General features: G+C 51.0%; 1 protein-coding gene across 1 annotated transcript; it reads right to left on the reverse strand.

The window, feature by feature from the left end:
- Positions 1 to 1,262: 1,262 nt before the first annotated feature.
- SCP_0705460 (hypothetical protein) lies at positions 1,263 to 24,494 on the reverse strand (the record flags this gene model as incomplete). Its single annotated transcript, XM_027760471.1, has 29 exons — positions 1,263 to 1,289; positions 1,343 to 1,422; positions 1,488 to 1,557; positions 11,270 to 11,592; positions 12,301 to 12,893; positions 12,955 to 13,870; positions 13,930 to 13,972; positions 14,040 to 14,207; positions 14,282 to 14,298; positions 17,761 to 17,911; positions 17,964 to 18,248; positions 18,297 to 18,452; positions 18,783 to 18,967; positions 19,019 to 19,743; positions 19,791 to 19,902; positions 19,952 to 20,143; positions 20,196 to 20,587; positions 20,640 to 20,785; positions 20,839 to 21,183; positions 21,239 to 21,868; positions 21,950 to 22,057; positions 22,106 to 22,361; positions 22,713 to 22,803; positions 22,890 to 22,998; positions 23,058 to 23,606; positions 23,657 to 23,824; positions 23,872 to 24,083; positions 24,138 to 24,343; positions 24,397 to 24,494. 29 exons carry the CDS (start codon positions 24,492 to 24,494, stop codon positions 1,263 to 1,265), a joined length of 7,353 nt encoding a protein of 2,450 aa, XP_027616272.1.
- Between the last annotated feature and the right edge of the window lie 61 nt (positions 24,495 to 24,555).

A 24,555-nucleotide genomic window follows, 5' to 3' on the forward strand; every position in this document is an offset into this window, starting at 1 on the left:
GGACTACAATAGTTAGAGAACTCACATGTATCCCGCTCAATAATTGCCGCATGACTGGGAAAAGAGAGCATGAAAGAGCGGCCATAATCGAAGGTTAGCCCGTACACATAGCCATCGCTCACTGCGCAAAGCGTCGACGATCATCGCGATCGTAGCTGGGAACGGTTGTGCTGAAAGTGAGGACAAAGGGGAAATCGCGGTGTCGGCGAATTGTCCCCGATAGCATAGGCGAACGGACAAGGAATTGGAATGAAGGTTCTTGCGTGCAGCGTATAAGTCACAATTATCATAACGAGAGTCGAAAAATACCTTTCTATGATGCGCCTCGGGTTGCTTCCTCTGGTCTGTTTAACATTAGTCAGCATTGGGTCAAGAGAGTAGCCAGATGGTATTCATGCAAGAGAAAATAGGAATCTCGCAAAGAGGGAGAATCGATGTATTCGCAAGTCTAGCTGATATATGCACAAATCTCTTTGCAGAATCACATACACGAAATTGCTGTGAGTCCTTGAAAAGTTAGAGTCAAAGGTGGGTGATCGTAAACCAGGAAGCGTACGTCTTTATCCCAAGTCCCGACGGCCGATACCCACCCTCTGCGCCACATCCAAAACTACTTCCAAGAAACTCCTGGATTGCCGCGTATTGGCGATCCCTTTGTCAGCGGCGTTGGCGAGAACCCTAGTCATCCATAAACGAAGAAATTGAACCACGCACCTTCCCCCAGGCTAGTACTCACGTGGGACCACCCTGGGCACATACAACGGCGTACACTACCAGATGAGCCGGGTACCGGATGGATGACCAGGACCGGAGTTACCTGGTGGATAACCGTCGGTTACCCATCAGAGGGTTTTGACACAGTACCCACCGTGTAAATAATATAGTTAACTGTAGTTTAACCAATGATGGCTATCTCGCAAGTAAACTGGGGATATACATAACGTACCTGCTGGGTACCGGACCGGTAGCTGGCTCTGGTTACCCAGCGGGTAACTGGAGCTGGATACCGTGTCAGTATCCGCTGAGCAACTCGCATGTGTCTAGCATGCAACCTGTGGTCCCGGCAGAGGATCACAAGAGGCAGGTTACACTGCCATATAATTGCACAATATTACTACATTACAGTACTGTACAGGAATACACAGCATGTAAATACACAGTTAGAAAACTAAAAGGTAGTAGGATGGGCTGGAAGGCAAGTGAGAGCGATAGCACATTGGCAGCCCCAGATGGCAGGAGGAGTGCAGCAGGGGGTTCGAGCTTCACAGAGGCCAGTAAGGTGCTGCAAGCTATGGTCCCATCCTGTGAGAAATTCCACTGTAAAGGTACTTCAGGAGCTCACCAGTAGCAAATTTGCAAGCTGAGTCATGCTAAGCCTCACGCAAGCCGCCCTGCCCATTGCTCCCCACTCGTGTTCGCACTCTGCACATCAATGTGGCTCAGCTGGGATAGATGATGTCACTTCCAGAAATATGAGAATATCATACCTCCAAGATCAAACATCGCAAGGAAAGAGAGGTCGACCGAGAACGTGCGTGCAGTACCAGTGAGAAATTGCTAAGTCCAAACGCCCATTTTGATCTTCAACAAGCCAAATAAGACACAACAAATGACGGGAGCTCTCGCCGCCCGTCAGATTCAAAGTTCTGCTTTCGTTTAGTACGTCTTATTAGCCTGCCAGTAAATATTGGCCTCATTGGAACCCAAACATCCCAATGGAGGACCTTTTGAGAAGCATGCATAGAGAGGGAGACTCAAACATGATGCCGACAGCGACAGCAATATTTGCGCGCCAAATCGCCGCCCCTGCTGACCGTACGCACGCGTACTACGACAGCAACAGCAACAGCAGCATGGGCTGAGAGAGATATTATGAACATGCTTAAGGAAACCTTGACAGATTTGCACCATCAACACTGAAAATATTGTAGTCTGATAGGCAATGTTGTACAGCATGGATGCTTGCCGGTACCACACAGTTACCCAACGGGTACCCAGCAGATAACTGACACTGGGTACCCACCAGTTACCCAATTCCAGTGACCCACCCGGTAACTGTAACATGGCGCCAGCCGGTAACTGCCAGCTACATAGAAAGTAACTAGTGGATGACTACAAATTAACTAACAGTAGGTAGACACCAGGTATCCAAACCATATACCAGATGGTTAGCTGAGTTTAGTTACGAACTATATGCCTGATATGTAACCGGCGGTTACATGCTAACTACCGGCCAAATGTTTTCGGACCCAGTATCTGCCCGGTACCCGCATCGCCTGGTGGTGTACCGTGGACTTAGTGACATTGCCAGGTGAGGAACGATCCTGGCCACCACGTCCAGCCAAGCGTCAAAACCCAATGAAAGATCCAGAGCCTGTCTCCGAGGATAGGGCTCTGGTCTTTCTGCGCGTAGCGAGGAAAAATGAGTACAGGGAGACCAGGGTTTTGGCCCTTGCCAAGGGGCCTCATCAGGGGCCTTAACGGCTGGCCCTACCCTGCACATACTAGTTGAAAAGAAAGGAGGCTCCCTCTTCTTTCCTACTGGAATACGCATGAGCCGAGTGCACAGCTGCCTCTTTAGGGCCGGTCTGAAATCACCTCATGCACCGTGGGCTTCTTGTAGGTCACCCCTAAGGCCAAGAGGTAGTGGTTGGGAGAGGCTTTGCAGCAGCACCCACTGCTCAGCACGGTTCGCGACCAATCCTCCACTCCAGTATCCAATTGGGCACTAATCCTCCCTGGGTGGACAGATGAGGCTGGAATGAGGCGGAGGAGTCTCGGAGGCACGTCACGTCAGTGCGTGATCATGACAGATGCGAGACGCCACGGTCCAGCCACTTCGAGTCACCAATGCCCTCACCTCTCGAATGTACACCTCCCCTGCTGCACTCGCCATCCCCGTGCAACGACCTTGCAGTGATTTCAAGTTACATCGTTTAACGTCCTCTCTATCAAATAACCCTGAAGTCCGCAAATGACTACCGATGGTCAGATGTCCCTGGGCCAACTCCGAGGCCAGAAGGTATGCACGATAATGCTCCTATGCAGGCTATATTGCTCTAACACAGCACCTCACGGCACCCCTTGCTACACCACCCCTACCCACTTGAGGTGTTAGCCGGATCATCCGCTGGAGGAGGCATAGATTCTCCGATTTGCGGCTCGCATCTCACTGCGAATCAACCTCTGGCCAGAGCCCCGATGCTGACTATGGCTATGACGACACATCCCAGATATCCCCCCTCAGTGAATCCATTTACGGTGACAGCGACGACAGCGATGACCTCGACTTCCCACTTCTGCAGCTCACCGCCGCCGTCATGTCCTGCTCTCCGATCCTGCGCCCAAGCACGAGCCCAAACGCCCCACTGAGATGCAGCAGTCAAAGACCTCCGACTCGCTGTCATCCACCATTACTCCTGTCCCGCCCCATGCCCTCGCCGCCATCCACAGAAGAAACCCGCTGTGTGGCCACACGCCATACCCGCCCTGCTCTCACTCGATGAGCTCTCGGTGCCGGACCTAGAGAGCAAACCCGGCCAGGTGCTCTTCCAGCCCACAATGATGGGCGGCACGTGCGAGCCCCAGAAGAAGAATCTCGCGATGGCCTGCCTTTTCTGCTGTGAGCGCAGGATCGCATGTGGGCCGTCTGTCCATGGCAGCATGGGGCTGTGGTGCAAGTGCGTGCAGAGTGTTTTTTGTGTGGTATTTGATATTACTCCTCTTTTTCTTTTTATTTTATTTTTTTTGCTGTTGCTGTTGCTGTTGCTGTGCTGCTGTAGCAAGGGCGTGTGCCACTCGCTCAGGTGCAAGTACTCGAAGTTACCCCGGGTCCTGCACAAGTGCTAACCCCATACGGGGTGCATGCAAACCCTCGCGGACATGCACAGCAGCAGCAGCAGCAACTCGTAGACGCTGCCCGAGGTCACATTGTCGCCCTTTCTGCACGTCATGCCCAGGGACGTTGAGTGGGCCCCCATCCCCTCCACCTGCCGCACGCCATCCTGTCTGTTTTCGGTTCGGTCTGCTACATACGATGATACCTGGCCATCGAGCTACCCTTCGTCTGGCGAATTATACTTGAGGGCTGTACCCCCCTCTGATATAAATTTTTTCCTGTGCATTTTCTTTTTTTGGCTTGCGCGTTTGCGCTGTGTATATTTTTTTAGTCACTGTCAATGCTGTACTGCCATTTTTTGCTACTTATGTACGAACTCATGCCCTTTTTATACGACCCACGCCGTTGCTCTGCCAAGTTTCAATGTTGCCCTCAATGCATTCCATTGTTCAGTATTCTACTTTCTGAGAGTCGGAGCTCGGGCATCTCACTAGCACAGCGCCCTTCGGCCATTTGAATATTTATTCATGTCCACAGTACTTCCTCGAGCACTGAAGCAGATCCGGGACCTCACCCTAGGTCTGCACTCGCATCTGCAGGAACTTACGCAGTCCTCGCCATACCACCAATCCTCCCACTGCGTGATCCCATATGCGTGCATGCGTGCGTCACCATTCGATATTCGGCATCCACGTACTCGGGCACAGTGATCGTGTCAGAAAGCAGATCCGGTCCTTCGTCCTACACTCGCACCCAGTACATACCTGCATGAGCCGAACCGAGTGGCACTGCTAATTCTCTGGCGACGATGTAAGTACACGAGATCCCACTAAATGCAAGTACGTAGACCTCGCCGTGCTCCTATCCCATCACCCTCACACGTGCACCAGGATGCAGTGCTATCACCATGGTATTGCCAGCTGAGGCGAACGTGTCTCGTGGAAGACTGCTGGCCAGGCGTGCTGCTATGGAGCATACAAGGCCCCGGCGGGAGCACCAATATGGAGTAGGGATGCTGGCATTGTGGTGGAGTTTTGCGTGCCAAGAACAGGAGGGGAGGAGTCGGATGGAGAAGACGAGGAAAGCGGTGTTTCTGGTAGTAGGTCGCCCAGTACACGATGAGTAACTGGCGCCGATCCGAGGTTGGTGTTGGTAAACGAATATTATAATATCTTTACCCAAGTGGTCGTATAGACTGCAGCGGTGTCGATGGAAAATAACATGAAAAGCAGAATGGTGAGATGCATGCCAATTGTCGTCACTGAGTAGTCTTGCAAGCCAGCGCGAGAGGGATGGTCGTCCACAGATCTAGATTGCCTTCGTTGGGGTCGGAAGTATCCAGGACCTAGTATAGCCTGCTATTCTGTCGCTGGTTGGCAGTCATTACACGGACGGAGGTGAGTACTGTCCCCTCCCCTATGCCATTCTCTGCCCCTGTGACGCTCTGCCGTAACGGTCAACGCTACATCCGGATCTAGCGGTTCTGTCGCATTATGGTGTACTCTCTTTTTTTTTTTTTTTTTTTTTTGAGGAGTGTGACGACGGAGTGGGCAGCCAGATAATTGATCTGTCCCCACTTGTCTGCTAGGGTGGAAGTTCCACCTGATCTCCAAGAGGGAAAATGCATTTACGCACGCCACAGGTGGCAGTGTGGGACTCGGCCCTCTGCCAGTTCAGGCGACCGGGGGAGGGTCCATACCCACTAAAACCTCATTACATCGTGTCCAGTCATCAGGGAGTTGGTCTTCGCGAGCTAGGGTGCCGCTCCATGTATGTAGGACTAGTTGTTTTGGAAGGGCCTTGGGTCCAAAACGAGGTCTGGACATGGAGCAGTCTAGTTGTATGCGTTTATTGATAGCATGCTTCTATCTATTAGTGATTTCTGTTGATGTATGCCACTGGGATGGGTCATCCTCCCTGGATATTCGCCGCTCACAGCGGAGCTTCCAGATAAGGTATATTGCTTCTGATGCAAGAATACGGAAGAGGCGAGTAGCGCCCTGGTGGATTTTGTTTTGGTTGTTACAGAAGGTAATCGCTCCACATCCAAGGATGAGTCCAAGTGATGGGGGGTACCACCTAGGGTCTTTCTTCATTCAGAGATTCTGTGTGAGCTGCCATATTTGCTTTTGGCCTGGTGCTGAGCATTCGCACAGGATGTGTTCAATTGATTCTAGGGTGTCGCAGGCAGGACAGATTGATCTGTGTTCATAGTCTGGTATTTTGTCCCAAAAACTTCCACAGTGCAGTGAATTGTGCATGCATTTCCATAGAAAATCAGAGATTGGTTTGGTGAAGGCAGGTGAGCGAAGGGAGTACCAGAGGGTAGAGTCTGTAGGTGTGATGCCAGTATGTGATTGTACCATGTATCGGGCGATATCAAGATGTATCAATGTTGATGTTCATTGTGGAACAGGGAGAGACTCTTGTATACCACGGTAAGCTAGTTTTTGGGTTAGACTGGCTATTTTTGCACCTGACAGTTGTAAAGAATTTGGAATTGATAGGTCAAGTTCATCTGGGGTATTTTTGAGGGCACCTTGCCATGCCAGACTATCTGCTTCAGAGTTGCCTTCATCTCCGGAGTGACCTTTGATCCATTTGAAGGAGGTAATTGCAGCACGTTGACGTAGGGCTGTCGCTGTTGCTTGGAAGAGAGGTGCATTTTGAATTCCAATCCATCCATGGTCTTCCCATTGTGGGAGGTGTATTGTGAGACCATCAATGGCGTATCGTGAATCACTTATAATGTGGAGGGGGGCATTCATCGGTGTAATGCGGGCTGCATAAAGAACGGCCACTACTTCTCCTGCCTGGTTGGATGCCAGGTTATCTGGGAGACGATAGGCTTGGTTGCGGGGATCATTAAGGCCATACCACAGTCCACTTCCTGCTTGTGCATTTGCTTCACCATTATTAATATATGAGCCATTTGTGTAGATTGTAACAGCCTCATTTGGAATACCTCTTCCATGGCATTTTGGAGGTAGAGTGTATGGTACAGCTGGGTTTGTGAAGATTCAAAAGACATTTGCCAGGGGGCCTGGTGTAGTGGTAGAGGGATTAAAGATGACTTGATCATGGTTTTTGGCTGCCTCCCGATTTTGCCTTTTCGTGGTTTTGGTTGAAGAGAGATTGTCTGGTGTTGGGTTTATTTCAGGGTTCCACTTGGGACCAAGTAATGAGATGGCATGAAGGGCTGCTTTCATACAGTGGTGTGGGTTTTCACATCCTTTAGACCGGTCAGTAGCGCAGTATTTGCATTGACAGTTCCACCGTGGGTTGTGTGAGGGGGATAGATTTGGGTCACTGTTTCTTTTGGTAATGCCAAGCAGGTCACCAACTGATTTAACATTGTGAATGTTGTAGAGACATTTGGAGGATGGAGTATTGTTTAGGCGATGAAGCAATGCACTTGCTCCAATGTGATACCAGAAGGGAAGCTGCTTTTGTAGGGATGGTGGTAGTTTGAGTGCAGCAAAACTTATATTATATGTTTTACCGGCACGCAGCATTCTGAGAAGGTCCAGTGGGAGGTTGGAGCGTGAGTGGGTAGTGGTTTCCCAGGATTGGAGGAAGACATTTATTTGAGATAGTTTCTCTACTTTTCCAGAGCTAGATGCCACACATTTGTTAATGAGGACATCTGCTAAGAAAGCCCACAAAGGGCGAGATGGTGAAAGGTCCAGGAAGGAGTGAAGCCACTTGAGATCAATGGCCAGATTGCAACTTGGGAGATTAAGGAGACCAATACCACCTTGGTTTATTGGGAGGTATAATGTCTTAATGTTTATGAGGGGTATGCGGCTGTCGTCCCAGATAAATTTTTGAATGGATGAGACAAGGTTTTTCTCAACGTGCTTTGGCATACCCTGTACTGTGGTAAGAAATTGTGTCATGCCTCCTACTATCATCTGAATTATAAGGCGGTGGCCTTTTAGGGTAGGGTGACTTCTGGTCCATCGAGTAAGGGCTGCTTGTATTTTTTCCAGAATTATAGGCCACTGTGTTGCAGGGTCTATATGATTTCCAATCCAACCCCCTAAAATTCTGATAGCTTCTCCTTCCTTAGCAATATGAACATTGGGGGGAAATGGGAGAGCAGTGGGGTGGGTTCTCCAGCTGGTGATTACTTCTTTGCAGTATTTTAAATTTCCAATGGGAATTACTTCTGTTTTGTTTACATTAAATTTTGCTTTAGCAGCAATGCACCATGCATGGAGAATTTGTTAGAGGGTATCAAAGTCATCAGATTCAGCTAGGTATACTGTTGTATCATCTGCAAAGAGGGTAGTGATTAGGCATTCAGGTACCCCAGGAATAAGGAAGCCGTGCAGAGGTGAAGCTCTTAAGAGGCATGCTAGAGGTTCAATTGCAAGATCAAAGAGGAGGCATGATATAGGGTCACCTTGATGTACTCCTCTTGTTATGCAAAAGGGTGTACTTATTTCCCCATTAATGATAATAACAGTTTCAGCATGTTGATAGAGGGAACGGATAGTGTTTATAAACAGATTGGGAAGTTGAAAAGCTTCTAGTGTTCGCCATAAATAGTCATGTGCAATACGGTCATAGGCTTTCTCTTGATCAAGGGCTATAATGACTCCATTTTCTTCTATGGCTTCTGCATATTCAATCATTGTACGAGACAGGCGGACTTGGTCATGTATGTTTCTCCCTGATACAAAGCCTGCTTGGGATGGGTGTATGAGGTTAGGTGCTATATCAGATAAAAGTAGAGAAAGGGCTTTGGTGAAGATTTTGTAATCAGTGTTCAGTAGGGTTATAGGTCTGTAGTTTGATATGTCTCTTCTGTCATTCTTCTTGTGGATTGGGCATAGCCAACCAGTTGCAAACATTGCCTCTGGTGAAGTACCATAGGTCTCAATATCATTAAAAACATGGGTAGGAGAGTGGACGATATTAAAGGCAGAAAGGCCTTCAACAGTTTTGATGAGAAAATGTGAGTGTAGGGCTTTCCACAGTTCATATGGGATACCATTTATACCAGTCGCTTTTCCATTCTGTGAGGCAAGTAGGGCTTGTAGTACCAAGTCATCAGTGATATTTTCTGATAGCCGGGATGGGGAGTTCAGTTTCACATTACAGGGTATTGCATGCAGGGTATGCTGGATTGCCATTTCACGTTCATGTCGTGATGTGTGAGGGCCATTGGCTTGGATAGCATCATAGTAGTCTCGGGCAAGTTTTGCCATTTTATCTGAGTGAGTAGCATATTGTGGTGGAGATGAGTTAGGGACTTTGAGGGAGAACATTACGTCTCGTGGTCGGATATTCTTATTTATTTTGGACCAATATTTACTTGGTGTTTCAGCTGCTAGTTGGTGTTGTGCAGTGGACATCTTTCATGCATTGTTGCTATGTGCAGTTTCAAGTTCTGTGATATGGTGTTGAACTAGGTCTGCTGATAGTTGTAAGCTAGTGTCATTTACATAGTTTAGGTCATTTAAAAGGAGGTCGAGTTGTGTCTTAAGTGCATCTATTTGTATTTGTGTTCTTGGTATAGTCTTCTGGGCTGTTATTTTGGCTTCTTTTATAACATTATCTTTGAACTTCTTAAAGAGAGTTTGTGGGTTGTTTTCGGAGGTTCGGTTAGTTTGTCCATCTTGTATATCTTGTTCAAGTTTCCGACCAAGAAAGTCGACTGTGTTAAGGAATTGTTTATTTTGTAACAGGTGTAGTGGAATAGTCCATCTTCCTTTCCCTATGAATGGAGTTTGTTTGTTGGTTATTTTTAGGGATACTAGTCTGTGTTCTGTGTGTATTGCAGTATCATCAATTCGCCAGTCAGAAGCGGATTCCATAATCTGTTCACTCACATAGATACAATCTATATGAGATTTGCTTCCAGTACTTTGTTGGTGAAAGGAGAAGGCACGGGTATCAGGGTGTTCATGTCTCCATCCATCCAGGAGGAGATGTTATTTTAGGTCCATCAGGGCCTGTGTTGGTCTGTTGAGTCTATGTGGCTTGGAAAATGGTCTAGAGCATCTTCGACTACATTGAAGTCTCCTAGTAGGACATCTGGATAAGGGAGGTCATGGTTTTCCCATGTGTCATCCAGTTGATGCCAGAAGTCTGCATTTTCACGTGGGTCATTTGATGCATATATAGTGAGAATATTAAGGGTTAGGTCTGCATGCCATGGGAGAGAGGCATAGAGTGCACATCCAGGGATAAGTTCAGTCATTTTGATATCTTTTGTGTTCGTATATTCTCTGTTCAAGACAATAGCTACACCTTGGGCATTCGTAATATCTGGCGGTGAAGAGAAGTGGATGCACAGGTGTTGTCCAAATTGTCTATGCAATCTGTCTACATATTGCTGATCGAGATGGGTTTCTTGGAGGGCTAGGATGCCTATCCTTTTGTCATGCATGAGCTGGTGGATCTGAGTCCATTTGTTGGTTGGATGTGTAATTGTGGTCTGTCCTTTGCCTCGCATGTTTAGGGATGCGATTTGAAGGTGTGCTTTAGTTTTTCGTTGAATTTTGTGTCGATGTCTGGAATGTTGACGATGTCGTTGGGGTATCTTATAGTGCCCGTCACTGTACTCTTCTGTCCCATCATTAGAGAGAGGGGTGGCGGGCAACCCATCATCTCCTCTGGGACTGGAGAGGCGAGAGCCATCACCGTGTATTTGTTCCAGGTTAGAGTGGTAGTCTGAGTTGTGTGTAGTTGCTGGATGTTCCAAATACTGACTTACAGCTATACATCAAATCAGGGAGCCAATAACCTATGGTTCCAAAGGTGACTATGCCAGGTGATGGTTGCACTACTTCCACGGCAATGAAGTGCACCCGATCTTATGGCTTCAGCCTCTCGGTGCGGCTCATCATAGCCTATATAGACCTCCGCTTTGAGATCACTATCGCGGTCTATTTGTACTTTGGCTTTCCTGTCCCGCTTACGGTCAGTAGATTTAGGCCAGTACATCAGGGGGGTTGGAAAAGCATTTTCCAAGGGGTCCGGGCCTGAATAAATGCCTCATAGTGTTAGTGTCTTCAGTCTATTGCGTGTGCGCCATGCTTCCGCACGCATTGTTGGATTAATGTTGTGGATATGTGTTCCCATTTCCTAACCAGCAGTATTGGTGGCAGAAACAGTGTTTGGTCAGGACAAGAGAGCTTTGCATTTCTGTTACTACAACGTCAGCTGACATCAGCAAACATCAGCGAATGTGTTCTTGCATTAGTGGCAGATGAGAGATTTCGCAAGTGCAAAGTCATATATTGTATCAGGTATGTAGGGGAGGTCAGGTTCCTGTAAGAGGTTCTGTCCTCGCCAAGGATACTAGAAAATAGATAGGTAAAGGATGGGCGATATTCTGCAAGGCGCTGTCAGGGATAGCATATGGGGATTTGTTACAAAGGGATAAAAGATGGAGCAATGTGACCAATTAGAAATGACCCATTCCTCATCCGCGAGGACGGCTGCCATGGTCACGCTCAGGGAATCCTCCATGATCCAGGAATCCTCCGCGTTCAGCATGTCCTCCGCAGTCTGCATATCCTCCATGGTCTGCGTATCCTCTGCGACTGGAGTACCCGCCCCGGTCTGCATATCCTCCACGACTGGAGTACCCACCACGGAAAGTGCCGCGGGCATACAACGGTTGAGTGCCTCCCTGTTCACGCATTGTGTTGCGGCTCGGAGTCTTGAACCATCCGGGGATGGTGAGGAAGGGGCATATGTCGTGGATGTGGTCAGCGCCGTGGCAGAAGGCACAGCATCTAGGAGGGAGGGCATGACCGGTTCCTTGCCAGTCCATCAGGAAAATCACCTGTGGCCCTAGAGCAGCCTGAGCTGTCCTAAGATGCTCTGAGATGCTCTCAGAGCTGTCAGGGTGTCAGGGATGCCAGAGCGTCCCAGGTTGCTCTGAGAGCAAGGTCTCTACAGCATTTTTCCTGAGGCAGCCTGGGTCACCCTGAGCTGCTCACAGAATACAGCTGATTTCCTAGGTTGCACTGTATTGATCACGCTCTGATATGCCCTCAGATGCTCTGGTTTGTCCTCAGTTATCCCAGTATATTAGATGCCATTCTCCTACTATGCGAAAAGCAAGTATCATAAGAGTAAGAACTAGTATCAAACATATACATGAATAGGGAGGTATTAGTATAAAAGATATGTTTTCTGCAGCACTGCATAAGCTTGCAAAGTATGAGCGCACCGTTCATATTCTTGAGCAGTGCTGCACCCTGCATGCCGATCTCACACATGAGCATATGCAAATTTTTCAACCAAGTCCCAAATGTCCAGAGTGCTTGAAGAAAGGATGCAGTCGACTGACAACATTATGATGGTACTATCATTGAGCAGGGCGATGATCAGAATCATGAATGATGGGAAGTGAAACTTGAATGCAAAGGTGATAATCGCAAAGCATACCATGATACAAATGGTGAAAGCACACACGTAGATCGAATAGTTCCACATACATTGGAAAATGACATGCGAACCACAGATGGCATGGACGATGGTGGACAAACTGGGCTCCGTCAAGACAATGTTGGCCACACCACGAGCTGCATCAGTGGCACCCTCAACAGCAATACTGACGTTAGCGCGAGACAAAGTGGGAGCGTCATTGGCACCGTCACCGGTCATAGCACACAGGTGGCCAAGGCCTTGGAGGCACTTGATGATTTCGTACTTGTGCTCGGGGAAGACCCCAGCAAAACTGTCTGCATCCAAGATCATTTGGTCTAGAGAGGCATGCTTGCTACCAGGTGCGGGGCCGTCCTTAAGAACCTGAGCGGGATACATATGGTCACCGAGACTGAGACAGCAGCCAGTCTCCTTCGCGATAGTGAGCTGGTTACCGGTAACCATCTTGACACGAACACCGAGAGCAATGACGTCGTCGATGGTTTGCTTTGTGTCCTTATGAGGAGGGTCAAAAATGGGGAGTATACCAATGAGTTCGAAGCCATTACCATCACCCTCGGGGTCATCGCCATCCACCTCCTCATACGCGACTGCCAGTGTACAAAGACCACAGCTAGCCAGCTCCTTGACGTCAGCCTCCAGCCTGGCCTCAAGATTATCCATCTTGTTACGCATGCAAAGTTCGATGATGATGCCAGTCATACCACTTGGTGACACACTTGAGCTTGCCCGATGACTCCTCATGGTACGTGATCTCGGTACGTTTGTTGATGGGATTGAAAGGCATGAAGTCAAGGAGCTTAATACCAGCGCGAGCACGAGATGGATCGCTGATAGCAAAGACGATGCAAGTGTTGATGGCTTTCTGGTTCTCCATGCGTGATGCATACGATGACAGTAGAATGATGTCCTCGGCAGAGAAAGGACCGTAGGTACAAATAGTCTCATGATCAATGGTCAGCTTATTGGTGGTGAGGGTACCCGTCTTGTCGGAGCACAAGATGGTAATGGCGGCTAGCTCTTCAATCACGGTGATACAGGTAACGACGGCCTTGTACTTCGCAAGCTGCTGAGCACCTCCAGCGAGGGTGACGGACAACACCGTAGGCATCGCAATTGGAATTCCACCGATCAAGAGCACCAAGATGTTGTTGAGACCATGACAGTACTGGAAACGAAAGCCGGCATACAAGCAGAAAATCTCGGCAAGTACGAAGATGCCAATAACGACAAGACAGAATGATCCGATCTGGGCAAGAATCTTCTGCAAGTGTCCGGTAGTGTCATCGTCCTGGCCAATGAGCGACGCCGCATGACTGAAGACAACTCGCCAGTGAGAGCAGCTTGATCGGTGGAGACATTGATGGCCTCCGTCAGACAACAATCCGCCGGTACAATAAAATGTCACCAAGCTTAACGAAACCATATCACCTGGAACGAGTCCAGCAAACTCCATCTCCTGCCAGGTACCATCCTGCTTGACCTTCACCTTCACCAAAAGCAATAGGACAATACCGATGAAATCTTGCCAGTCGGGAGGCTGGTGTTCACCATTCGAAAGTGCAATGGCAACCAAGGCGGCAGCCTCCATGACCCCAGGACAATGGGTTCCACATGAAACTCAGAAACCAATGGCAGAAATGAGTGCTCGCACGAAAATCAAAGCATAACATATGCACCTGAAGAAACACATTCTGCTTCTCTGACTCGAGCTTGTTGGGACTGAACAGTTCGAGACGGTGCTGAGCCTCCTCCATTGCGCACAAAAATCAAAGCGTAACATACGCACCTGAAGAAACGCATTCTGCTCCTCCAACTCGAGCTTGTTGGGACTGAACAGCTCGAGATGGCGCTGCACCTCCTCCATCATTGACCCATTGTCGTCGCACTGGAGGAGCCTGAATACATCCTCCACGATGATTGTCTCAAGATCAACTTTCTCCTTGTCGTACAAGTCCTCGGCCCGTAATTAGATCTGAAGACGATGGTCAGGAACAGATGAATGCAGGGAATGCAACTAGGAGTCTGTACCGTGGACACCTTAGCATCTGTGAAAATGTCAATACAACGGAGCGGGTCAATGGAAAAAACTAACTCTTTGTTTGTGCATATTTACTGCTCTTCCGCATTTGGAACTTTGGACAGCTGTCCGAAATTGCTAAGTCCTTCAGCCTCTGCGACAGTACACTCCAATGACGACGGATGGGCACTCGGATGGATGGACAAAGGCAATAAAGGTATGTCCTTCTGCTTTTGTGCTATTTTCACTAACTACAATGTCGACCGAGTGTGCTTGTTGAGCATGCTCGGTCATCATTCCATCAGGATCCCAAGCTGCATGCACCACGAGGTGCCAACTCCCTCTCCGCCATCTCGCATCCCCCTGGGCCCTACTGTCCACCTCGCCTGTCGAAGAGGGTGCAAAAAGAGGTGGACATGCTCCATGTCTTCATAACATGGCATGCGGGCATCGTGCTCAGTGTAGCATGGCGCCTAGTTCCTCTGATTCCCCCACCACCGTCTTGTGCCCTCTCGGGCCCCACCGTCTGCCTCGCCCATCCAAGAGGGTGTGAAGGGAGGAGGACGCGTGCCACGTCATTACGACATGGCATGCGGGCATCGTGCTCACTCGAGCATGGCGCCTGGTTTCCCCAATTCCCCCGCCACCGTCTCGCATCCCTGTGGGCCCATCATCTGCCTCGCCCATCCAAGAGGGCACGAAGGGAGGAAAATGCGTGCCACGTCATTACGACATGGCACGCAGGCATCGTGCTCACTTGAGCATGGCACCTAGTTTCCCCAATTCCCCCATCACCGTCTCACATCCCTGCGAGCCCCACCATCCACCTCGCCCATCCAAGAGGGCACAAAGGAGGACGCACGCCATGTCATCACGATGTGGCATGCGGGCGTCATGCTTACCCCAGCATGGCACCTGATTTCCCCAACTCTGTCTCCACTATCTCACGTCCCCCCGGGCCTCACCTCGCCCATCCAAGAGGGCACGAAAAGAGGAGGACATGCTTCACGTCTTCATGATGTGATGTGTGGGCATCGTGCTCACTCGAGCATAGTGTGTGGTTCCCTCGACCTCTCTCCTGGACATCTCCCACACCATCTCCATGCCCTGCTGTCTACCTCACCCATTTAAGAGTGGATGCACTCTATGTCTTTATGATGTGGCATGCGGGCGCCCTGCTCGACTGACTCCCCCGCTACCATCTTGTGCACCCCTGGGCCCTTCGTCCTCCTTGCTCGTCCAAGAGGGTGTGAAGAGAGGAGGATGCACGCCATGTCATCACAATGTGGTGTGTGGGTGTCGTGCTCACTCAACGCGCGCTCATCGATCAGCCCATTCAGTCATGTTTGTGAACTGGACTCCCATTTACCCTGACATTGTCATGAACTGGACAGCCAGCGGACGTCGGCCCATCGGTCTGTGTAAGGAGCTGTCAGCGATCGGCTCATGGCGATGAAGGGAATGCTGGAGCGATGGGCCCACCGCCATAGGAGTATTTCTGAGCGATTGGCCCACCACCATGATGCTACTATTATACAGGCATGGGCCCACCACCGCGGTGATAGTTCTGAGTGATGGGCCCACCACCATAGGTGTATTTTTGAGCGATCGGCCCACTGCCATGGGGCTATTATACAGCCATCGGCCCACCGCCATAGGTAGTGTTCTGAGCGATCGGCCCACCGCCACTAGGGCTATTATACAGCCATTGGCCCACCGCCATAGGTAGTGTTCTGAGCGATCGGCCCACCGCCATAGATAGTGTTCTAAGCGATCGGCCCACTGCCATAGGGATATTTCTGAGCGATCAGCCCACCGCCACGGGGCTATTGTACAGCCATCGGCCCACTGCCATTGGAGCTGTTCTGAGCCATTGGCCAACTGCCATAGGTAGTGTTCTGAGCGATCGGCCCATCGCCACGGTGCTATTATACAGCCATCGGCCCACCGCCATAGGTAGTGTTCTGAGCGGTGGGCCGACCGCCATAGGTAGTGTTCTGAGCGATGGGCCCACCGCCATAGGTAGTGTTCTGAGCGATCGGCCCACCACCACGATGCTATTATACAGCCATCGGCCCACCGCCATAGGTAGTGTTCTGAGCGATGGGCCGACCACCATAGGTAGTGTTCTGAGCGATCGGCCCACCGCCATAGGTAGTGTTCTGAGCGATGGGCCGACCTCCATAGGTAGTGTTCTGAGCGATGGGCCCATCGCCATAGGTATATTTCTAAGTGATCAGCCCACCGCCACGGTGCTATTATACAGCCATTGGCACAACCCCATAGGTAGGGTTCTAAGCGATGGGCCGACCTCCATAGGTAGTGTTCTGAGCGATCGGCCCACTGCCACCGTGCTATTATACAGCCATCGGCCCACCACCATAGGTATATTTCTGAGCCCATAAGCATGGGTCGCCTGAAATATCTGACTAGCCCGGGCATAGCTGAGTTATTTGCCTTGCCCTAGGTTGTCAACTGGGCTCGTATCGTGTCCGTGTCATCTTGGTGAAGCATGGGTGGGTGAAGGAACATACCGGATGATTCATCAGGGAGTAGCATAGGTGGATGTATGAAACATGGAGATTGGTCGGGGGGAAGCATGGGCGGATGTATGAAACATGGAGATTGGTCAGGGGGAAGCATGGGCAGATGCCACACCTGGTTGCCCGAGCCAAGAAGTAGACCATACGAAGTGAACGGATTGTACCCGAAGTCAACCGAAGAGCACGAAGTAGACGAGGATGTGGACGTGTGCAAATCAGCGTATGAGCCGAAGGACACCACAGAAGAAGGGGGCTCCGACGCCGAGTCGTTGCTCATGCGGCACCTCTTGCTCAGACCTATCGGCCCACTGCCATAGGTGTAGTTCTCAGTGATCAGTCAACCGCCATGGGCATATTTTTCAGTGATTGATCCACCGCCTAACAGGGCAATGATGGAGCTACCGCCGGCCAATAATTTCCACGTAATCCACCCATCATTCCCTCCAATTCTGGTTAGCTCACTATCAGCTCTCCTTGCAGTATCACACTCTCTCCCACTGTGGGAAGGGTTGGCGAACTGTGGCGAATATCCTTCGCCATCTGAACATGGAGTTCAGAATGACTTCGCCAAACTCTCCCAATTGGCATCGGCATTTCGAGACATGCATCAGATACAATTTGGGATGTGCCCTTCTGGGTAGAGTATGTGGAGACGAATGGTGGTCCTTTCCACCGTGAGTAGGGTTGGTGAACTGTGGTGGATATCACTCGCCATCTGAACATGCAGTCCAGAATGACTTCGCCAAACTCTCCCATGTGGCATTGGCTCTCGAGCCATGCATCAGATACCATTGGGGATGTGCCCTCCTGAGGAGAGTATGTGGCTACTATGTTTCGCCTTACCACACCAGGTACATTGCCCAGGTTCAAAGACATGACAACCTTATATTTGACACACTACAGCACGAACGGACGCCTGGCATTGGGCGATTACATTCCTAACTCACGCAGCTGCCGCGTCACCTCCTGCAGCTCTTCCAGCACCACATTCAGGTTCTGATCTGTCCTCTCGTGCAACCAACTAGTGAGGTTCACGATGCAAACATGCAGCTGTTCAAGCTGCACCAGTGTAGACTCGGAGATGGTGTACACCTTCTCCTATGTTCTCGAGGTTCAGCAAGACTGTAAGGTGCTGGAACATACCACTCACCCAGGGATCACCAAGTTTGTACCACCAGGCCTCCATAGGGCTCCCCGCCGGCCCAACCTGATGATCCCATTTCCACCAGTAGTCAGGTGAATCCTCGAGTAGGTTCTTAGGATGAGGAACGAGGGTGGTGGGGCGTGGAATCGCCTTGACGTCAATGCTGATGGGGCGCAGAACTTCACGATTGAAAGTGCAGACGGTGAGGACACTGGCGATAACTCTGCCATGGTCAATATGGTCAGCATGACCCGCCAACGCGAGGTCGCCACAGATACCCCTGACGGCGAACTGCACAGGACTCAGCAGGGTCAGGCGATATCAGCAAGAAAGGCGTACCATCTCCCGGTGCAAGCCTTCCTCCCAACGGACCTTGGTGAAGTGATTTGGGTCAGGCTCCAGTGCCAGAACAGCTTCTTGGATCCTCCAAGTGTAGACTTCCAACTGCAACCTCCCTCTGGAGAACAGGCAGGGGCGCGCATCTGATGTTGAAGACTGGGCAGACATGATGGTGAGTGGATGAGCTGAGGTCGATATCTGATCGACCTTATCTGATGTCTGATGTCATGCGATTGGAGAGCACATGCCGAGATGAAGCCCTCAGGCGAGGATGGAGGTCACTTCGCCAAATGTGATATTGGTGAGTAGGAATTACATACATGACAATCACTACATCGATATAGCAAACATGAATATGCGTACACCCCAGTGAACCCTGACTCAAAGCACATTTTCATTGCCCGCCCTTTCGTCCTCAATGTCCAGGGCGAGGATGTGGCTGAAGATGTCAGTGGCGTGGCTGGCGAAGGTCCGCCACATACTCACTTGCCTGGCGGCATAGCAAACATGACCCCGCCAGGAAGGATCCGTCATCTCGAGCCAGTGAGCCCATCGTTCCGCATTCTGCTTGAAGGTGGCTATGGTCCAGGCCATTTCCGAGTGGACCAAGACACGCTCCTCCCTCCATCTCTCATATTGAGCTCTGGCATGCAGCCAATTCACTCTATAGACTGGAGGGTAAATTAGCAGGAGGCCTAGAGATTGATCGGACAATTACGAACACTCGTCCATCCATTCTGATGAACCTCGATCTCCAGCGACATCCATGGTCCAGAACCAAGCCAGGTTGACGTTCCTGAGCCCGGAGGTGCTAGCCTCGATGACGGCAGTCTTCACGTGCAGGTCCTTCTTATCCAAAGGGCGATAGAGGGCCAAGTCTTCATCAGTGGTGTCCAAGCGCATAATGGCGTGTCGGTTGGCGGAATAGAGCCTGGCGCAGGCCAAGACAGTCTGATCGGCAGCATAAACCTCCGCCTGTGCACAGGTCATGGTTCTGACGCTGTTGGCAGGATGAACCCTCTTGCGGTAGAGGTAAGACTTCAGTCCAAGCACCATGCGAAGCTCGTGGAGGATGTCATTCATCAGGCCTTTGCGCAACTCCAACTCTTGGGCCGCCAGGGTCTGGAGCCCGTTGGCGACAGCGGTCACGAATCCGATCTGCGAAGGTAAATTCAAGGAAGCTCGCTCGGGAGGAATCACATCCTCGCCATACTCAGCGTCCTCCAGGTGTATTTGAAAAGGATTCTCATCCAAGGAATCCCAGAGCGCACCATCGTCACGATCTTCCATGGCGGGAACGTCCTCCAACCTTCCCATGAACTTCTCAGAGCGACGTTGGAATGTGAGAATGCTGACTTCGAGGTGCTGACGGCGCTCGAGAGTCTTGAGGTCCTCCGCCACGCTCGGATTTTGACCCACCTTGCGGATATCATTCGCAAGCTTAAGCCTGAAGGTCGTCAGAGCTGTATTTTTGTTAAGATGAGGCAAACTCACTGTGCTTCTTGAATTTTGAGGCCAGTCGACAACCATCCGGCGGTGCCCTTCTCCAAGCCCTTGGCGGACTCCTCGCCTGCCAGTCTGAGTTGGGTGAGGTCTTTACCCGGGGCTTGCATTCACGTCAACTACATGCCACACAACGATGGAAGAATACTCACCCTTCATGAGCTGGACATCGAAGGTGTCCATGATCTTCGGATCATTTTGGCGAGCCTCCATAGCGTCGTCGTACTCCTTCTGCCATGCCTCAAGGACATCCTCATCTGTGGATGCAGATAAAGCTTCAAAGGACTCCTTGCTTCGTGGGAAGCCCAGGAGCACGCGTTTCCACTTTGTCATCAAGGTTGGCACTATAGGCAGCATAAGCCAGGTGGCAAATATGGAAGGAGGAACCAGGCTCACCCATGCGAGTCGTCTTCTTCCAGTTGGAGTCATTCATGTGATCGTCAAGGACTTCTTGGCGGTGAGCTCGGGTCATGCCCCTGGTACTGCCTGAGACCTCATTTGTCGGCGCCCACAGGGTCTCGATGATCTCGCCATCGACCATACCAGCGCCAACTATAAAGTTGGGCGAGAACCGTTGGAAGCAGCAATCTTGGTGTCCGTGCACATGAAACAAGCCGATGCCTTGGTCTACCTTGAGCTCAAAGGGCATCCTCAGATAGGCGCTGTGGCGGAAACGTTTGCAGACATGGACACCATACTGGCACATGATGTCGTACATGATGAGGATGAGGGTGATACCGGTGAGGGTCAGGAGCGCATTGCTGAGAGAGTAATCCATATTCATTTGTCTGCAGAGGGTGCGTCAGTGAGAATGAATCATGACAAGAGACATATGCGAACCTTTCTCCCTTCTGGAAATCGATGACAGTATGAGGGACGAAGAAACCATGTCTGGCGCAAGCAGTGGCCCCGATTCCTGTGGCATCGAGGTTGGCGCGATCCACATTGGCCTGATTGACAGCGCGGTGCTCATGACAAGTGGAGCGCTGGTGGGCTTAGGAGTCAAGGGCGGAAGAAGAACGTGCAGCCAGACATGCACCTGATGCGACTCCATGGCCACCGCCAGATGAGCCTTGTAATCCTCTTGGCCGACCATGAATGCCTGGCCGTCACTGAGGGCGACGTCCTCCTCGGGGTGCTTCATCTTCATGTGCTCTGCACTGAAATTGCCATCCATGACAAAGCCGCATTTGAACTTCCACTGCACTGGATCTGCTTGCCAATCGAAAGGCAGGTTGAGCCCAGGCTGGGGACAGGCGGGACAAAAGATGGCAAGGCCACCCTTCTCCACAGGATGGAGGGCATCGTGTGAGAAGCCATGCCACTTGCGATATTTGAATTGGCGCCATTGGCGGGACACCCGCATCAGCTCACGATAACGGTCCTGGCGAGGAACTGGCATGAACGGTTGGGCCATGGGAATGCATGTGAACACTTACAGGAACGGTGCCAGGGAAGGCATTGCTCGTGACCCGTTTGAGCTTGCTGTAGTAGTTCAATGCCGCCGTCTTGCACTCTTTGTTCTCCAGAAGGAAATCATCGAGGACGGCGAATGTGAAGGCGGTATGGGGATCCTTGACGGTACCAGGGTAAAGTCCCATTTGAAGAAGCTGCATGTCACGCTCCACTGCCATCTCACACTGGCACCAGTCAACGCCGATATGGTGAACGCCAGAGATGTCGACAATGACTATGATCCGATTCCCATAACTATCACGGCGAGGTGGCCGGGAGAGCACCAGTGGCACATCTTCCTCCCAAGTGGGATCGGGAGCATCGTCGGTTTGCCTTGCTTCACCGTCAAGGGTGCCTGCCAGAGGTGCAAAGTTGAATGGGACCTCGCCATCATCTGAGACCTCGCCATCATGTGCATTTAGGTCTTCATTGGAGGCATTCCAGAAATTGGACCCTGGGGCCACCACCGGCGCAGGGTTGTTATGTGCTGTGAAGGCGCCCAGAGGGCAGGGATCTCTGCCATGCCCCAAATGGATGCAGACGCCAACCCGATACAGTGATGCCGGCTCAAAATACTGACCCTGCCAATGCTCTATCCGATGGAAAGGAGCACGCTGATGGCCATTACGACAGCAGTCAGTACAGGTGAGCGGTCTGCCCATACAGTCTAGGCATCGCCACCGTCCCTCACCAACCTTGCATTCCGCACAGTTTTTGGGCTCAGGCGGGGCTTCCATCTCGACAATGGCATGAAGATAGTCATCACGGTGGGGTATCCAGTCCCTCATGAAGTCATTCTGGGTCTATCGCGCATGGTCAGACCGTCAGATGGTCATGGCGAGAGTGCCCACCTTTGTCTTGCGAGCCGCCAGATCCAGCTGAATCGGCATACCTATGTTGCCCAGGACGTCGCCATCATCCAAGTTAAACAAGGAGCCTGAAGCTGGAGCCTTCGATGGACTTTTGGAAGGCGATGGCACGTTTGAACCCATGGGCATGGACAAAGGTACGTCCACATAGCGTACTCCTCTAGTGGTCTGCTTAGCTACCTTGGTCACAAACTCAACCTCGTCATCCAGGTCGACAACGAGCCTGCTTTTGTTGCATCTGCTCATGGTTCAGGTCAGTGGGGAGTCATATTCCAAGCCAATCGATGAGCATTGTGTCCCTATCGCACAACACGTGCAAATCACACATGGCCTTGCTGCCCATCAGACTACTCATCAAAGTGGTTAAGAATGGCTGCAATGCCTGGGCCTTATCACCTCGTGGTCTCTTTAGGCACCATATCAGCATTATGCAGATAAGGATGCCATGTTAGTGAGAGGTCCGCCAATTGTATGTCGCCCTCAGTGCTAACTTTGCCTTGACTCGGAGTAGCATAATGTTCAAAAGGGAAACATGCACTTGCACCGCGCGCTCGCCAACACTGCCGCCATCTGCCCCACTAGCACTCACAACTTCTCGACCGAATACATTTCGCCACCATCTCCGCCAACTTCGAGGTCCGCCAACCATACGCTGTCATCAGTGATAACTACACCTTGAGCTGAACACTGTCGAGATGTGAAATGCGCACTCGTACCGTGCGCTCGCCAACCTTCAGCTAGGATTCGGAAATTTGTGACTCCATACATTTCGCCATCACCTCCGCCAACTTTGTCCCACCAATGAAGCTGCCATCGACAGTCTCCATCCCCTGCATAGTGTTCTCGTCTCCATCAGTCTTTGGCATGATGTCCCTCTAATAAGCGAGCCAGTTAGGACCTGTTCTGAGTTAGGAATGCAGACTCGGTGATGAACTGTGCACATGCCAATGTGTGAGGCGTAATATGAAGCTTGCATCCAGTGGGGCGCCGGAATGCCTAGCCTGTTCTGGACACCCTCTCGCATGAAGTATGCATAGACGAGCCTTTCGCCATCTGCTCGAGTGACGCCATGACGAATCGCCTTTCCACAGAAGGCTATGACAGTTCCAGGACTATAATCGATGGCGACACGCATGGCGGGGAACTTCAACCACGCGCAAGTGTAGTTGCCCAACGTCACCAACAGGTCGTAGAATGTGTATCTTGTCTTGCTATCTCGGTGGAAAGGAGTTTCCCGGTTGGCGATCACCTGGAGCGCATTGAATGGCGACGACCAGTTCAGCACCATCTCTCGCAATTCTGGGTCTTGCTGGATCAAACCTAAGCACTGGCATCCTGCGGCATATAGTGTTGGGTGAACGACGGCCAGGATGGTGCCCAGCAATGCGGAGGAGTCATGAATATCACGCAGCCAACTTCTTCCGCCCTCAAGCTTCAGGCTGGCGGAGGTCTCCAGCCTCCCAGACTCCATATGCTGCAAAGGCTGTCCAGACGCAAGGCAAATGGCGTGGCGAGGAGACCCACCTCTCTTACTTGTTGGAACCAACCTGGCGAGAGACACAAGGAGCCCGCTGGGAATTGGGCACACTCCTCAGGAGGCAAGAAGTACAATGGGTTGTGTCGCCAACTGGCGGTGGTGCTGGAAGGCTTACTGGCTGCTATTGCTGGGTGTAGGGCCCTGGTCGCTTGGAGCATCTTCGTCTGACAAATTTGTCAGATCACAGCGCAAGGCTGGGCAAGCCACTCACCTGGCGGTCTGGTATCAACACTCTTGGAAGTATCCAAGCCAAGATGCGTCCGTGCATGTCCACGAGGGTGGCGGGCTGGTCTATGCGTATTTCGCTCTCACCAAATGGAGGAGGCCACTTCCATTCCAGTTCTGCCTCGAGGACTTCATTCTGCCCCGTGGGCTGAATCGAAAGGCTGTCGCAATATCTATCAATGTCCCACTGCAGCCTTACTATTACAATGGCGTGATCAGTGTGATCAGACCTGCGGCAAGACTAATGACTACCAGGATTACGGATGGCCTTCACAAGGGCATCTGCAATGCCATTGCACTCCAATAGGAGGGCAGATGGCATGGACGGAGGCACTTCTATAGATGGCGCAGAATGGGCTGCATGAGTGGCTAGATGGAGCTTTCGGCGGAACATGAGCTCCAAGACTCCTGCTATCTGATCGGTCAGTGGCATGGGTGACAGATTGCTCATCTTGATACTGTCTGCCAATCAATGGAACAATTACAGCATGCATCGGTTGAAGGAACGCACAGGTGTATGGCGGGCTCAGGCGGTTGGCTTGCAGATGCAGGGGAGAATGTAGGAGGGGCCAGAATGGCAAAGAACAGTATGCATTCCTCTGCCTGCATATTGCTTGCAAGCACGTCCCTTGCACATCTCACATGTTCATCATGCCGCCGAGCCGGACTT

Source organism: Sparassis crispa, assembly GCF_003851025.1.
Source record: "Sparassis crispa DNA, contig_000006F, whole genome shotgun sequence".
In the NCBI taxonomy this organism is placed as follows: Eukaryota; Fungi; Basidiomycota; class Agaricomycetes; order Polyporales; family Sparassidaceae; genus Sparassis; species Sparassis crispa.